Below are 17,065 nucleotides of genomic sequence, written 5' to 3' on the forward strand. Positions count from 1 at the left end.
AGCTACAATGTTTTCAGTCAGCTGTGTATTTCATTACATGATATATGCCACAATATAGCAAAGGTGAAGTATATAAATATAGACAAATATTCCTTATACTCTGCATTAACAGTAACTGGTGACTTGTCTTTCTCATTGGATAGTCGACAAGGATTAGTTGCATAATTCCTTGAAAATCATAGAATTGTAGAATCAACCGTGTTGGAAAAGACCTCCAAGATCATCAAGTCCAAGCGTTGATGCAAGAGTGCCGTGGTTACTAGACAAGGGCACTAAGTGCCACATCCAGTCTCATCTTAAAAACCTCCAGGGACAGTGAATCCACCACCTCCCTGGGCAGCCCATTCCAATGTCTGATTATTCTCTCCATAAAAAATTTATTCCTAATATCCAACCTAAATCTCCTCTGGCAGAGCTTAAGATTGTGCCTTCTTGTCCTACTGCTGGTTGCTTGGGAGAAGAGACTGATGCCCACCTGGCTCCAACCTCCTGTCAGGTGGTTGTAGAGGGTGATGAGGTCTCCACTGAGCCTCCTCTTCTCCAGGCTAAACAACCCCAGCTCCCTCAGCCTCTCCCCATAGGACTTGTACTCGAGTCCCTTCACCAACCTCGTTGCTCTTCTCTGGGTCTGCTCCAGCACCTCAATATCCTTCCTGAACTGAGGGGCCCAGAACTGGACACAGTACTCGAGGTGTGGCCTCACCAGTGCTGAGTCCAGGGGAAGAATCACTTCCCTGGTCCTGTTGGCCGCACTGTTCCTGATGCAGGCCAGGATGCCATTGGCCTTCTTGGCCACCTGGGCACACTGCTGGCTCATGTTCAGCTTCCTGTCAATCCAAACTCCCAGGTCCCTTTCTGCCTGGCTGCTCTCCAGCCACTCTGTGCCCAGCCTGTGGCACTGCATGGGGTTGTTGTGGCCAAAGTGCAGGACACGGCACTTGGCCTTGCTGAACCTCATCCTGTTGGAATCAGACCATCTCTCCAGCTTGTCCAGGTCCCTCTGCAGAGCCCTCCTACCTGCTAGCAGATCAACACTACCCCCTAGCCTGGTGTCATCTGCAAATTTGCTAATGGTACACTCAATCCCCTCATCCAGATCATCAGTAAAGGTATTAAATAGAACTGGGCCCAACACTGATCCCTGGGGGACACCACTAGTGCCTGGCTGCCAACTGGATGCAGCCCTGTTCACCACCACCAGCTATCCAGCCAGTTCTTAACTGCTGAGAGTGCCCCTGTCCAAGCCGTGGGCTGCCAGCTTTTCCAGGAGAATGCTGTGGGAGATGGTATCAAAGGCTTTGTTGAAGTCCAGATAGACCACGTCCACAACCTTCCCCTTATCCACCAGGCGGGTCACCTGATCATAAAAGAACATCAGGTTGGTCAGATAGGATCTGCCCTTCCTAAACCAGTGCTGGCTGGGTCCAATCCCTTGTCCACCCTGTAGCTGTTGTGTGATTGCAACATGTGTTGCAATCTGTTGCCATCCATAAACAGAATCCATTCATGCTGGCATGATTAGATTTTTATTTGTTATTTGAAGAGACTGTAATACAATTTCAATAGGAAGATTTTATCCTCTTTATAAAACTCTGCATAATGTTAAATAAATATAAATATTCTTAAGCATTATATGTGTTTATTAATGATCCTAAAATCAGCAAACCTGATTTTGCATTGTCTTCTCTCTGATGTAGCTACTCGATCCTATAAAGTCTGTGTGCAACGGCCAAATTACACTGGTAATAGGCATACAATCCTATTTCTAAGAGGCATTTCATGAGATATCTCATGACTAACCTTTACATAGACGTTGTAGAAAGTGTTTTCTCCTGCCGTTTCTTCTTAGAATTTCTTTAAGCTCACACTAAATCATCAGATCTAAATCAACAGAACTCTACTAACCTGAGCAGAGCAATGCCATTCTACACCAGCTGAGGATTAGTTCTTTGTATTTTGATACTCAGTGTCCTTCTTTTCTATTTCCTAAGGTGTACTACTGTCGATCCTTAGCCATTGCCTTCATTGAACAAACAGTCTTACAGCGGTATCATGACTACACTCATGACCCCAGCATTCCACCTACACTGCAGCCAGTGCTTAAGAATCTCTGTGCTCTCTATGGACTCTGGTCTTTAAGTAAACACCTGGCTGTGCTCTACCAAGGTGAGATCAGCTCCTGAATATACTGTGCATGTCAGCTCATAAAAGTCCTAACTTGGCAAGGGGAGGGAATCCTAACTAGGATTTATGTTAGAGCGTTTTCTTACTGCTCGTCTAACACAAAACAATCATTCTAAACCAAATTTTCAGGAGCAGGGATCTGAAATGACAAATAACCCAAAAGTTTCCCTGTTAGCTCAGAGGTGATGGAGGGATCACAAGTTTTGCTGTGATCCAGTGCTTGGGGGAGAGGATAGGGGATAAACAACAAGGTGCTGTAGTGTAGCTTGTTACTGGAAAAGGCTCTACATATCTCAGAATAAAAGTTTTGCAGCCAACTAATTAATGAAAGACTTTCAGTTACATGGGTGAATCTATTTAGTCATTTTTGTAAAAAGTTTGTATCAGTGTAATCTTAACTGGTGTCAGCTTCTCTGTGAATGTGTTTGCAGGTGGCTATGCTTCAGGTGAACAACCTGGTAGACTTATTCAGAATGCTATTCTGGAGCTCTGCTACAGGGTAAGCCTGTTTGTTGTGATTAAATAATATAATATACAAATACTAAAAAGGAGATATATCACTTATTCTATACTTCAAGGGGTAAATGAGCACAATACTATATAAATAATTTCTGAATAATTTTCTGTAAAGTTTAGCAAGTCATCGACCCTGAATCTAGTCCTAATTTATTTACCAATAAACAGAAAACAATATATCCTACCAAATAACACCACAGCATTTGTGGCCTTGCAATCTTCATTGGAAAGCCAGTGAAATATTTCGGTCCAGTTCTACTTATTTCATTATAATGTTAGCTTGTGAATTTTTTTTCTTAGCACAAAAGCTTTCTAAACTGGAATATATTCTTTGCAGGTCAGCAAAATTTCAAAGAAGAAGATGGACATTACATTTTTAAAGTTCAAAAATATATGTGTTTATGTGTGCAAACAGCACCATATTTGTTAAAATGTGTTTTAAAACCACTCCATAAGTAAAGGAGGAAAACATTTAAAATACATTCTCCTTTGACAGTTACCCTGGGAGTGAAAAAAGGCAAAATAAAACTAGGCTACTTATTATGGATTTCTCTTAAATTATCAATAGCTGATACATTATGAAAATATTCTTTATGCTGCTCTGTAGCTCACAGGTAGCCATAGACAACTACAGAAGTTGCCAAGTGTTATGTCTTTTATTTTTAAACAGTTGAAAGATGATGCCATTGCTCTGGTTGATGTCTTTGCTCCTCCCGACTTCATTCTCAATTCTCCCATTGGTAAAGCTAGTGGAGAGGTAAGAAAACCCATTGTTAAATTTGTGAGTTTAATGATTAAGAGGATTATTGCCTGTAAATGGCCTTAACATATTCAAGACACTTCACAGGTACAAAAGAAAAGAAAATCACTTTTTCAGTGGAAAGTCCTAGCAGAGTTAAATTGATGTCAGCAGAAAATGACATTTTGCATTTGCTGGAGATAAGCTTGTGAGGTATTGCTCTAGCTTGCTCTTGTAGGCACCTGTGCACTGAACACAAAAAAAAAAAAAAAAAGACTGAGAGAAATTTTTGATACAGTTACACAAAGCAAGACTTAAGAGCATAAGAATGACCATACTGGATTCAGTTCTCAGAATACTCTGTAACTGACAGAGAAGGGTGGCCAAGCAGCACATTGTACGAGACAGATGAAACATCGAGGTGTTCTTTCCCTGGTGTCTGAATTGTTGGCAGGTGGTGGTTTAAGAGAGATCTCATACTGTAGGTTGTATTTGTATCACTCTGTTTCATAGCCACAGACGTGTCTATCCTCCATTTTTTCCATCCATTTTCAAATTCAACTGTCTTTTGGTTTCCATCAGACAATAATTTCTACAGCTTAATTATGAGTATTGTGAAAAAATACTTCCTAGTCCCAGTCCATATGCAGTTGCTATCTATGGGAGCCTTTTCGTTCCTCTGACAGACCTTGTTTTCCTTCTCTGTGTATTTTCTGCTTCTGCCATATCCTTTCTGAGGTGTCATAACCAGACCTACAAGCAGGACTTGGGACGTGGGTGCACCATGGAGTTGGTGTACGAGGTCATGATCCCTCTCTGCTTTTTTTTTTTCTTGACACATTTAAAGATCCATATTTCATTCCAAAGTCTCAGCAAACCAGAATTCTTGCTTACTGGCCAAACCTACTCAGCAGGGCCAAGCTGTGGGATAACTATTTTGTAGAGACTGGTGTCACAGTTACAGTAGTTTGGTTTAGTGTGGATAGATACTGTAGACAATCACTAGCCTGGGGACACTGCCAGGATGTTTGTCAGGATTGCTGAGTCAAGTACTTGATGCTTTCCAATATTCTCTATGTCTTCTTGTCCAAAGTTGTCCATCGTTCCCATGGTGATCAAGGAATACAGAAGGCAGCCCAGATGTTTCCAACCAGAGGCTGACCTAACACAATGATTACTTTGTTAACACACTCTTTACAAATACAGGAGGAAGGACTTTCTCTACCTATCCAGCCATCTCAACTGAGGTCTGTAATCATCACTGGAAACCTTGCTTCCATTTCTGTAGGTTTTTGGGATGGAAGCTCCAAAGGTATCTCTTTAGAGGAGGAACATAATTTGTAAGAAAGTTAAGACTATGTGTATTGGCCCAAAGCCCATTTTCACACATTATTCTGTCTCTAACAGAAGCTGTGAACAGATGCTATAGGCAGAAATATAAAATATGGTGCAAATACTCAGTCATCCATTCCTAGAATACTATCCCCTTTCTAACAGTCAGAGGGAGAATTCTTAGCTGATCAAGCTGTCATGTGTTGGATTTGGCTAGCTCTTAGCTCATACAAATGCAGAAGGCACAGAGACTTATTTATATTAGAGATTAATATTATGAGTATAATATATTAATTATGCACATGGGACTCAAAACACTACTGGCTTCCTTGTGTATTTTTTTTTATAAATTCATTGAACCATATTGAGAAAATAATTTCAATCAGTGATATTCAACCCATGGTCTATGGAATCCAGGAAGGTTTTCTGAACTGCCTGTAAGTCTGTGGTTTTCAACTTATGTAAATATTTTCAACTGAAATCTGAAAAAGGCTGCCAATCCCTCACTTAGAGAAAATACTCAATAAAGCTCCTTGTCTCCTGGCTGTCTATATTTAATTCCCTGTTCATTGCTATCTTTGCAGCTTCTAAAAACCAATACAAACATTTTAGTGAAAATTACAGTATGGTAAAGAATAGATTATCCAAGTATAACAGGAAAATGAATTTAATTCGAGGTAAGCTATGCTGTGCTGCAGTGGAGTGCCTTGCACCATGAGCCTCAGATCTTCTGCTCATCAGAGCAGAAGAAAAGTTCCAAGATTTGTTATGGGCAGCTTTAAGCATGAAAGAAGAATTCAGATTCTCTTTAAAAGGAACTTTCATGGTGTGGACATCATTTCTATCTAGAAGTTTTGACAATCGCCGTTTAAATATGTGAAGTTATTGCCACATTTAATTCAACATTAATTAAAAATTGTTGGACAATATTAACTCACATAGAATGGAATAAAAAGTTAACACTGGCTCATGTAATCAAGGTAAAATATATTTAATATTAAATATATTTCATTACTAATTAAATCATCACAAATGTATAGGACCAACCTATCTTTCAATGTGGAAGAAAGGCTTTTCACTTTACCTCCCTGACTGCTTTTACACTATGTTAATATTTTATTGTCCTGTACTCAGTCTTACTGCTGAAAATATGGCCTTCTTTTCCTCATCTTTCTGGAATGTTATTTAAAGTTTTAAGCTTCAGTCAATTATGAAATAAGAAGTATTGCTAAAATTACACTTTTGCAAAATTTACTTCCCATAGACTTTTTTTTAACTCTTCCACATAAAATTGCAAATTGATGATAAATTAGCAATATGCTTCTGAGAGAAGATTTTCTTATGCTTAAATTGGACAAGTTCACATCTAGAAGAGAAGTTCTGGAACTCTCCAGAAATGTGTTGAAACTAAGGTAACAACAGACATGCATGAGTGTTTTCAGATACAGCCTTCTGGTAACAGGTTTGGACAGAACAAAGATTAGCTTAATATAACTTTGTTTCTGAATTTCTACCTTTGATAATATAACTCATGTCAAATTGAAACAAGAACTAATAAAGATTACTGGTTTCCTTTTCTTATGCCAAGGATGGTCTAAGTGATTTACACAGAAATCTGATGTTTACAGTACTTTGAAATTTTGTGCTTTATCTTTGTGTTTATTCTTGCCTCTACATAATTATTCACATTTGTTGTCTAAAAACGCAGTCACAATCTCATTTCAACCAATAAGTTAGATAATTTATCTTGCAGAAGCTTTGTTTGTTTCTTCTGTATGCATTAATCATTTTATTATTATTATTATTTTGCAGTTATATAAAAATATGTGGGGAGAGATCCTTCAAGGCAACAAAGTTCTGAACAGACCTTCATGGTGGGCAGAATTTTGTATTAATAAACCTGTTACAGGCAGGCTGAAGTCAAGATTGTAAACCAAACAACTTGTAAGAGTCTGGATGGGCCTGAGATGGATACTTCATTTCAAACATCAAGAGGAAATATGTCAAACACTGGAAATGGAAGAGATTTTCATTGAGAAGTGCCAAGTTTTAAAGTAACTTTGAAATCAAGTCCAACTTGGTCTCAGGGACTGTTAACATAGTAATGACAGGAGCAAGAGCAACAAATCTGCACACTATACATATTTACTCAATTAAATGCAAAAAAAATGAAGATTCATTATGATTGCTGCTTTGCAAAGTTTATATTAAAGAAATTTTCCAATCAGTCTCTTGTCATTACTTACCTTACAGAAGGTAAATAATTAAAAAACATTTCCCATCAGGGATTATGAATAAACTGACAAAAGCGAAAAAAAAATTTAGGACAGGTCAGACAGAAGCTGTATTAACTATGAATATAGTAAGAGAACGTTCAGAGAGCATCTTCCCCTCTGCTCCCTTGTTCTCAGATTGCAGAGAACCAACCTATGTACTGTTTCAGAAAAAAGAAAGGAAGAGGTAAGGAAAAGCAATCATTTCAATGTTAAAACCAGGTATCCATCCCTGGAGGCATGGGACTCCTTAGAGAGCTTGCTAACTACCACAATTCTAAGGAGTCAAACAGTAAATAACAGCAATATAAAAAAATGGCTCTGACTAGTGACACACCTTTTTTATCTTAGCTCAGAATTGGAAAGTTGGAAACAATCACAGATTTAGCTTTTAGCTGAAAGGATGTTCTTTTAGTAAAGATAGCTTCTTAGCCAGACCTCTCAATCTTAGATATTAATAATTTCACCGCTACAAGTTCAAGGTCAATTAAAAATGATCACCATCAACACACTTCAGTTAAAAAAAAATCAAACAAAAAACCAAAATTCTGTGACTGTCATTTCTAGACCCATTGGAAAAACAGATAAAAACTCTCTTGTTAAACCTTACCTGTATTTTTTTTTCTGGACTTCTTTTTCCTTTCCAGAGATAGTCAGTGTTGTCTGTATTTTTTCTGCTTCTATTCCTTCTTCTCTTTTAATGAGGTACCATAATTCAGGATGTCCCAATAGAACCTCTTTTTCTTGCTATTGAACTGTAGGAAAGTATAACCTTTGCTGAAAAATCGGCCCCGTTTATTTATTTTCTTTGAACTGTTTTGCCTCTCTTAATAACGTCCAATAGGTGGCATCATCCCATGAAAAAAAATAGATCAATACAGCTAAACACATGTCATTAGATATGGAATCACGGAGTGCCATGATTATCTTTAGCAATTTTCTATGTCAATAGGGAATCCAACAAGTGTCTCCTGCTTGTGTTGGTGCAGAGCTGAAGGAAACAGGCAGAGCACATTACACCCAATATCCAGTATAAACACCAGGATTTCTGACAGTGAAAAAGGAAAATGGGGAAGAGAAGCCCTGCTACATTAAATGTAGTAGCAGTGATCTGTCACTCTGCATTCTGTACTATCAATGCTGATCAGCAGCATTATTTCACTGTCTCACTTGCGTGTGATTTCACCATCACCTCTGAGTTCTTCAAAAGTGACATGGTCTTTTCTTGCCTCCTTCCTCACAGCTGGGAGACAGAGGTTTGTGTGAATCTTGCATATAAACTGTAAGTCTATTTATAAGGTCTTGGTAGCCCAGAAGAAAACACAAAAGTGCTTGACATATAGCTTAAGCCACCTTCATCCCCAAAATAACCCTAAAACAAAACTGTGTCACAGTACCACAGAACTGAAGACCTGGTGAGGCCAGAACACACATCAGGATAAACAGACACCCTGTAAAAATGTACTCCTAAGTTGTTCCCACAAATCTTATTTATTATGACTATTTTGTCAACAGCCAAACTCCCTGATAAAAGCTGAGCTCCTCTGTACTGATAAGGACTGCACAAACTGGCAGGAGAAGTGCTGTTTGTTCTGGAAAGCTTCTAACTTCAACTAGGGCAAGCACTGCAGAGACTACATCAGCAAGAACATGATTATGGGCAGAGAAAATAGTATACTCAGTTAAATAGCATGATTATGGACCCTAAATATGAACTGTCACACAGCTTGCAGTAAGCTTAGAGCTTCATGTGGTCCTTGGATACCCACACAGTTAATGGCAGGAGTTAGAGACCCGCACTCCAAAGCTGAAGTAAGTAAGAGCAGAGCAGGGGTACTGTGAGGCCTTAGGGATTTACTCTTTAAAACACCACACATCTCTCACCAAGACTGTTTGCAAGCTCAGTGCAGGTGTTCAGCAGCTGTCACGTTTACGTGCTGCCAGCAGAGGCTGTCACCATTTACTCCCACACCCACTACAAAGCCATGGTGCAGCATAAGCAGGTTCCTCCTGCTTGTGGATGTGGGGAGCCACTCTGCACTCAACATTATCAAAACTAGTATTTTCTGTATGAGTAGCTGGATAACCATTCTTTCATCAGTTATGACTATGAATTTCTGAACTGTATGTTTCACCAGCCATTTGTAATCAAATGATCAAAATATCCTTTTCCTCTGAAGTCAACAATAAACCAAAGGTTCCAGAGGTCTTCTACATCCGGCTTCTCAGAGCAACAGAAATTGTGAGTCTGAATTTGCAGAGCTTCAGCACGGAGGGAGAGAGACGTCATGAAATTTGGCATCCAATTATCTACTAAATCATAGGACAATAATTCAACAACTACCACAAGATGTCATTATTATATGCAGTTTCTTCCTTTTTGTAGAACATTAAATAAGAGAGGCTTCCCGCAGAACAGAAAAGCCATTTCCCTTCCACTTCAAATGCCAGATGAAGTTGGATGTGTCATTTTAACTTGTCTGGGGAGCTGGGTCAAAGGCTGTCAAATAGCTTCAGTCCAAAGCAATTTGGCCACAGGAATCTGTCCTTTTAAGCTGCCACATGAAGGCACCAGAAAGTTGAATCCAAGCAGGCCTGAAAGAGCCCTAACATTCTGCTTCCCCGGTGCCCTGTGCCATGCTTCTCTCCTGGATAGTGGATTACTGTCAAGGGTATTTCAAATTGGTTTCTTCTATGATGAGCTATTTCTGCTGATGTGACTCAAAGCAAAAAGGTTCTAGCAAAAAACATTAATTGTTCATATGCATTAGGACACTGAATGCTTGCTAATGTGGCAAGATAAATACATGAATATTTCACATCACCTCTGCAGGAGTAATGGTGTCAGGAGAAATGCTTGGGGAGTCAGGTGGCAGCTCTACCATCTTTACAGATGCAGTTCTGTGGATGCAGGTTTCCCAGAGGTGCCTGTTTTCTGCAGAGATAAGTAGGCTCATACACTACTATTTCTGTCTAAAAGCCTCTTTCCCACTGTATTAAATGATTTATCACGCATTCTGCAGGGTTACAAGTTCCTCTTCTGTTTACCTTTATTCATGTATTTTCTTTACTGACTTAATGTGTTTTCAAAGCAGAGAGGTGATTTCATACAAGCACATGCTACCAGCATGACCAGTCTTTCTCTCTCAGATGCAGCCATATGGACATCACAGAGGCCTGTGTGTCCTCTTGTAGCACTGTACCTTCATGGGCCTCAACTGTGTTTTGTTATTCCCAATTCTCATTAGCCTGAGATCAGAGTAAGGCTCCAGATCATTTTAGCTCGGTTCACTGGCCTAAGGAGCACCGTAAGCAGAGGGGAGCTCACTGCATGAGACACCCATGTGATAGTATAATCTGAGACAGGAGATTCAGCCAAGTGAAGGTCAGCTGTGATCACAGCGGGCTGCCCCCAGCACTGTCAGTGGGAACAGAAGCAGAAAGCTTCGTCCGTCTCTAAGCAAGTCAAATCACAGATTTATCAAATGCAAGCAGAGCATTTCACATCAGTTCCTTTCAGAGGCAGAGGGAGAGGTGAACACAGCTTTGTTGAGAACAACAGTTCTGCTGACTACCTTGCCTTGGTGTTTTTCTCAAACATTTGCAGCCTGGTTGCGTTTGTTCAGCATTCCCACAGCACGAATCTCTCTTGAATAAATGCAAGTTCCATCAGGAATTTCTTTGCTGTGTTTGTCAAAGAATACACCAGCAAGTGTGTGGCTAAAGTAATTCCCAGTGGATTTCCTGAAGACAATTTATGCATTTTTTACATTTTTGTTTGGGAACTACAGTCCACTTTAGTATCCAGCACGTACTGAGATTTGCAGCACTCTCCAAAGATTGTCAAAATTGTCATTGGGCAATAGCTGCCTTCACCTGCCCGTGTTCTTCCATTCTCCTCCAGAGAACCCTCCCCAACTGGTTTCACTTGTGATCTTGTCTATACTCATAGCTTTGCTAAGTACTCATTTTTGCCAAATCATAAAATATCCATGGTTATTCCTCCTTTTAAGCAAAGAATATTTTTGAATTACATATTCTTTGCTAGAAGAGAATGCCTCAATTCATAAAGTCAATTTTGTTTAGAAGAGCAGTTGCCTGCTGCATATTTGCCATGGAGAGATAACCAGGAGTTGGAAAACAACCCACGAAAGGACCAACATGGAGCTGGAGTTTGTCCAGACCCATGACTGTGATAGGGATGTGACTTCTAAGGCATCCAGAGAAAAGCAACTATCCTACCAGTGTGCTGTACAGCATATACTGCATTGGCCATAGCACCTGTTTTTTTGGGGGCAGCCTGTCCATAAGCATTTGGCAAACAAACATTACCTGAGAAGGAAACCTCTTTTAACAGTGTGATATGTTGTTTTTGTAAAATGTAAAAATCAAAACAAGAATCCATAGAGAGACATCATTTCCTATGGCAAAAACATGAGCTGTGATGACAAAATTGTTTATAATGAGGCAAAAAAAGTACTCAAGAAGTGGTTCTGCACTATATTTACATGTTTTTATCTCTGGGATGTGAGGAAATACTTTTCAGTCCCTTAGTAACCCAGGCGGGTGTTAAGCAACACATACTGTGGTAAACACTTTAAAATCAGCAGACCCATATTACAAAAGATGGTGAAGACTTTACTAGGAAGACTTGACTGTTCTAATCATACTCATTTCTGTTATATTCTGTATCAAAGAAATTCCACTAGATTAGAGTTTGCCAGATATTATACCAATATTTTAAAAGGGCAAAATCTTGACTCTATCAGAAGAAAAATAGGGGAAAAATTAAAGTGAGATTCAACTAATAAAATAATTAGCATACAGTAATACAAAAAATATCAGTCAGAAATTTTACAGAAAATACATTTTATCAGACAAACCTGATTTCATCCCAGGTATTCTCAAACTCTGTTTTTTGAATATATGTGTCATGCAGCATAGACATTTTCCTCTAACACACCTTATTTAGAGTCACATGACATCAAGAATAAAAAAATCAACATTCTATGGGCAAACACACTTGACTTGGGTTAGGAACTTTCTGACTGACAAGATCTCAGGAAGCCATCAGTGGAGAAATCATTATGTGTGCTTTAGGAATGTTATTAAGGATAATCCTAGACCTGCCACTGCTTATTATTTTCCTCAGCAAGATGGAAATAATTATAAAATCTCTTTTATTAAAATGTGCAGAATTGGTGGACTGGCAAATAAAGGTGAGAAAAAGCATAATCTGAAATGCTTAATATGTTTAAACTAGACTGGTATTGCTGAACCAAGTATGCAACAGCAACTTCAAAAATATAGGTATAAAGAGAGAGTTTTGTCATCCAAGGTCAGACAGAGCAGAGAGAAGGTGAATGCTTTACTCTCAGCACTGGCTGGTTGCTCTCATCAACAACTGACCTCCATTTATGTATTTAGAAGAGAATTGCAATTTTTCTAAATGCTACAGGAGTGTCACAGGAAGAGTAAGAAAATGCAAGACCCTCATAACCTTGGTATGATCAGAGAATTGTCCAGTCCTGTTGCTAAAAAGCCATATCCAAATGCCAGCCTGCCTGGAAAATAGAAACAGTGTCATGGAAAAAGAGAATTTCTGTGAGTACTTATCTGTGCTCAGAGAAACCAGATGCCAGGCTCCTGCTTCCTTACAGGTACAAACCTGCAAAAAGGAGGACAATATTGACTTCAAAGCTGGAGAAAAGTGTGGTACAACAGGAAACTGAACAAACTCAATGTTTAGCATGTCAAAGGGGAGCTTAAAATATGATGCAATTACAGTTTTATCGGCTTGTCCAAAGTGGAACAAAATGTTGTACGTCAAAACAAATATAATTTTTATCCCATCACTGGGGAGAGATTTAAGGAGATGGTTTACTTTGAAGGAAAGTTTGTGCATATAAACAGTATTTGGGATGACCAAACTACAGTCTATGGTTTTGTTACATGCTGTACCAAGATCCTTTAAATCAGAACAGCTGGTGCCATATGAACTACCCTCCAAAAACGTACTTCTCTGAGCGTCATTAAATAATGAATTTTTTTAAGCCCACACAAACACTTGGCTTTTTCCATCTCGTTTATCAATGATGAGTGTTTGCAAAGTCCAGGACTGAGCACTGGCTGTATTTCACTGGTGTGAGGGAGAAGCCAGGAAAAACATATCTCCTGGGGAGTATTCCCTGTTGTAAATTTATTTTTGACACATATAGGGTGGAATTGGGTTTCTGTGCTTGTTTTGATCTCTTTACAAATTCTTATTAAAGGGATGTCTTCCAGCTCCACAGAACAGCATATCCTGTTCCAGTCCTGAATCTGTGGGTGAGTTCCACAGCCAGAAGTGTGGGGCAGTGGGAGAAACACACAAGTGCCTCAAACACTCAGCAAGCAGCAGCCCAGTTCTTTGCTCAATACGTAAATATTTGCATGGTTGAGCTGTGCTCCACGGCGGATGAAAACCATGTATTTTTTTCATGGCACTCAGTCGCGCTCAGCGTTGTTCATCCAAGGCACAACCCATTGGCACAGACTCAGTCAGAGACACTCTTTGCTTTCACTGGTGGGCTCTGTTCCAGGGTGGTCCCATGACCATCACCAGGTGATACTTTGGAGGTGGTGCAGTGCTGTCCTGCTACACTTTGCCTGAGCAGAAAAACGCGTTCTGAGCCGGCACTGTCCATCCTGGCTACATGTGTTCAGGGAATTTCCCTCTGTGTTTTTGGCTCACTTTTTGGTTTGGGTTTCATTCCGGTTCTTTTGGTGGGGAGGGAGAATAAAAGAAAATTTTACCTTTCTAACTACCCCGTTGTCTCTTTTGACAAGCAAGGCAACAGGCACAGCATTACTTAACTATGTTATGGTTTCTCCTCCTCGGTGTCCAAATTTCTAGTGTCTTTGCACTGTCCTTCAGCTGTGAGGCCAGTTCAGCAACAGAAGTTGGAGCATTTGCAGTTTTATTTCTGTTGCCAAGCTCCCTGTTCATTGTGGGAGGATTCCATTTGCAACCAGATATGATTTTCCTCTTTGTTAAGAAATAGTCCTGGCAATAAACTGTTTGAGTCATGTTTCTGTTTGCTTGACTTCTCCCGTAATAATATTATCCAAAACTTGATTCACCAGATAATCTCACAAGACAGGATTTCAGATGTTTAAAGAAAAAAAGATATTTTCTTGTTTTTTTAATTTTGACCTAAGAAAGCTCAGAATTGAAAGACTCATGCTGTATTTTGCTTCAGTCGAGGGTAGAGAGCAAAAAACTTCTACAAAAAGGTATATTCCTTAGAAGTTTAATCTGCAACATGACTGATCACAGCTTGTTTTAGTTGGGAGGAATATGGCAGCATCATTATTAGTAGTGAGGTGTGTCTCACCATTTCTCAGAACCATCATTTTACCTCTGAATGACCAGAATGATTCTTTCATGTGTATTCAAATTCACATTCAGGAATGTAACCAAGAAAAATAATTAAGACATCCTATACAGACTCTTTCATACGTGTCCCACATCATATGAGTTGAAACGACTCAAGATGTCATCTGGTCAAATGTTATTCTTCAAGACAAGATTAATTGTAACTGTATTAGTCCTTAAATCTCAAATTTTCTTCAATACAGGTTAAGTTGTGATTAACACACTGGAAAAGGTAGGCATAGCTGCTATTTTAGAAATCTAGTATATTTTCATCATGTTTTTGTAGATTCTTGGTGGAGAGAGGAGGAGGGCTTGTAATGCATGGCAGATGAAATCACAGCCTAGGGTCCCACCATCCTAAATGCTGTATGCAACTCTACTCTCACAAATATATTTCCAAACTGTTGCAATTTAAATAGAAGAAAGGAAATAATGCACTGTGAACAAATCAATATGTCAGTACTGGATAGCATTATGTGCAGTCATTTTTAGCCAAAATTTTCTGAGACCTTCCTAATTTGGAAAGAAAGCTTATGAGAAAAATGGCAGCTAGTACTTGGCATCCAGAATGGCATCATGGAGGCTGGAGTAAACATTGTATCAGTAAACGAGAGATTTCAAAATAGGATTAGGTTATGATGAATCTTGAGAGTGAAGACCGAGAATTTACCCTTAATCTAATAATGAAGACAGTGGAGAGACACAGAAAGCAAGGGACAATGCCAAGGTCTTGTGCTAAGAGAAAGTGCAAATAATCTCTTGTGTTTGGCATGGAAATTAGACGGACAGAAGTGCATTTGCCAAAGATAGAGAAAAGGAAATAATGGGTACATACTTCTATAAGTAAGTTTTACTGTATGAGAGGAAAGTCAATAGTTTTTACAGAAAACTCAAAGGACTTTTAAAGTTAGGAGTTAAGGACCAAACTGACTGATGATGAGTTTTCATCCACAGTGGAAGTCTCTCCTTAAACCACTATTCAATTACATCTGTTGCAATTTTTGTTCAGTTATTTTTTGCTTCCATATGTATCTAGGCAACACCTAGAATAATATTATTCTCTAAAAAAACTTCTAAAATCCAGTGGTTCATTGCAACATGTTGCAACGTTTCCATATACAGATTTCATACACACACAGATATAAACTTGCTTACAAAACTCAAACCATGCAGATGTGTGTTCAGATGCAAATTAAACAATTTTTAAGCAAATTTTTTTACTCAAATTATTCTTCTTCTGGTTGCTACTTCTTTCAGTCAGAATTCAGCCAGAAATAAGTGTGTAAATCTAGATGTGCATGTATAATTTTTTTTAACAGAGAGTCATAACATTATCACAGTAATCATCTCCTTATGAAAGCATTATGAATGGCAAAGAGATAATAAGAAGCTATTTGTGATGTGGTATATTAGAATTATAGTAAAAGTTAATAAGACCATCATATCAAAGGTTACACTGTAAAGTGTAGGAGAGGGAATTCTCTTACTTCATTCAAGAAACACAGCAGAACTGTGAGCATAATTTACATTTTAGGTTTATATTAAAAAATTTGGTTAATCTCATTTGTCTAATGAAGTCGCAGTTATATTTTTGAGTAAATAAAGTCACGTAGGGGAATTGCTGCTATTTTAACAAATGTATCCTACAGAAGAGATCACAATTTTAATTACCTCAAGATGTTTAGAAATATTTCCTTTTAATTAAAAATCAGAGGATCTAATGGCAGTGGTATGCCTAAAGAACCCAGGGAAATCATTTGTTGATCTGTGGTTGCTATGAGAATACTCAGAACTATTAGCCTGTCTGTGAATTAACATATAGCTATGTAAACTATAAATGCTTTGAAAAGCTTTAAGTTTCATGCAAACTCTATTTTGATGCATACACCCTCTCTGATTACTGAAGTAATGTGTTTTAAATTATTGCATTGTACTGTTTCCAGACCTTGAAGGCAAACTCTGTCTAAACCCCTTCCTTATGAACTTCCCTACGTGTACACCTATGCAAACTCTGCCCTGCCTCATGCAGGTTACACTGTGTGTGTGTGTGGCACTGCAAGCAAGTCAGCATTTAAACCACACAAAAAAAAGCCCAACACCAAATAGTCCATAGTAAGCAGTGGTCTCTGAACCAAAGGTTTTCTGTTTATAAAGCTGAAAGAAGCAGTGGGCAGCTCCCCATGTGTAGGAAGCTGCCTCCACAGCACCAGGTGTCTGCATGCAGGAATCTAGGGGCAGAAGACTCAGGATAACAGCTCCTTAAAAGCCTCCTCTAGCTGAGCCATAGCATAGGACAGGCCACATTCATGCATCTTCTGCTGGACTAACTGTTTGGGAAATGTCTTGTTTCTTTGTCTTCAAACTTCATGAGGTTTGCGAGTGATGGGGTGTAAAACTGGTTAAATCTGGCAAAGATCACAGGTATGGGTTAAATCTGAGCAACAGAGGTGTGCATTTTGTAAGAGTCACAAGGGGAATACTAAAAAGACAAGCTGTGGTCTTCCTCCCAGCAGAAGCATAAAGCCTTAGCATGGCCTGAACCCCACGACCCCAGCCATAGGGTTTGACAGCACCTGCCCATCCCCAGCAGTCCAGACAAGTAAA

General features: G+C 39.0%; 1 protein-coding gene across 1 annotated transcript in view; it reads left to right on the top strand.

The window, feature by feature from the left end:
- The window catches only part of ACOX3 (acyl-CoA oxidase 3, pristanoyl), a 32,243-nt gene extending 25,246 nt beyond the window's left edge, over nucleotides 1-6,997 (top strand). The window contains exons 14-17 of the mRNA XM_029962581.1: nucleotides 1,992-2,166; nucleotides 2,616-2,683; nucleotides 3,371-3,457; nucleotides 6,584-6,997. Coding sequence (XP_029818441.1) covers nucleotides 1,992-2,166; nucleotides 2,616-2,683; nucleotides 3,371-3,457; nucleotides 6,584-6,703 — 450 coding nt within the window. The 3' untranslated portion in view covers nucleotides 6,704-6,997. The remainder of the gene's footprint in view (nucleotides 1-1,991; nucleotides 2,167-2,615; nucleotides 2,684-3,370; nucleotides 3,458-6,583) is intronic.
- Nucleotides 6,998-17,065: the final 10,068 nt, after the last annotated feature.

The sequence above is a fragment of the Manacus vitellinus genome, unplaced genomic scaffold, assembly GCF_001715985.3.
Source record: "Manacus vitellinus isolate BGI_N305 unplaced genomic scaffold, ASM171598v3 scaffold_0_pilon, whole genome shotgun sequence".
In the NCBI taxonomy this organism is placed as follows: domain Eukaryota; kingdom Metazoa; phylum Chordata; class Aves; order Passeriformes; family Pipridae; genus Manacus; species Manacus vitellinus.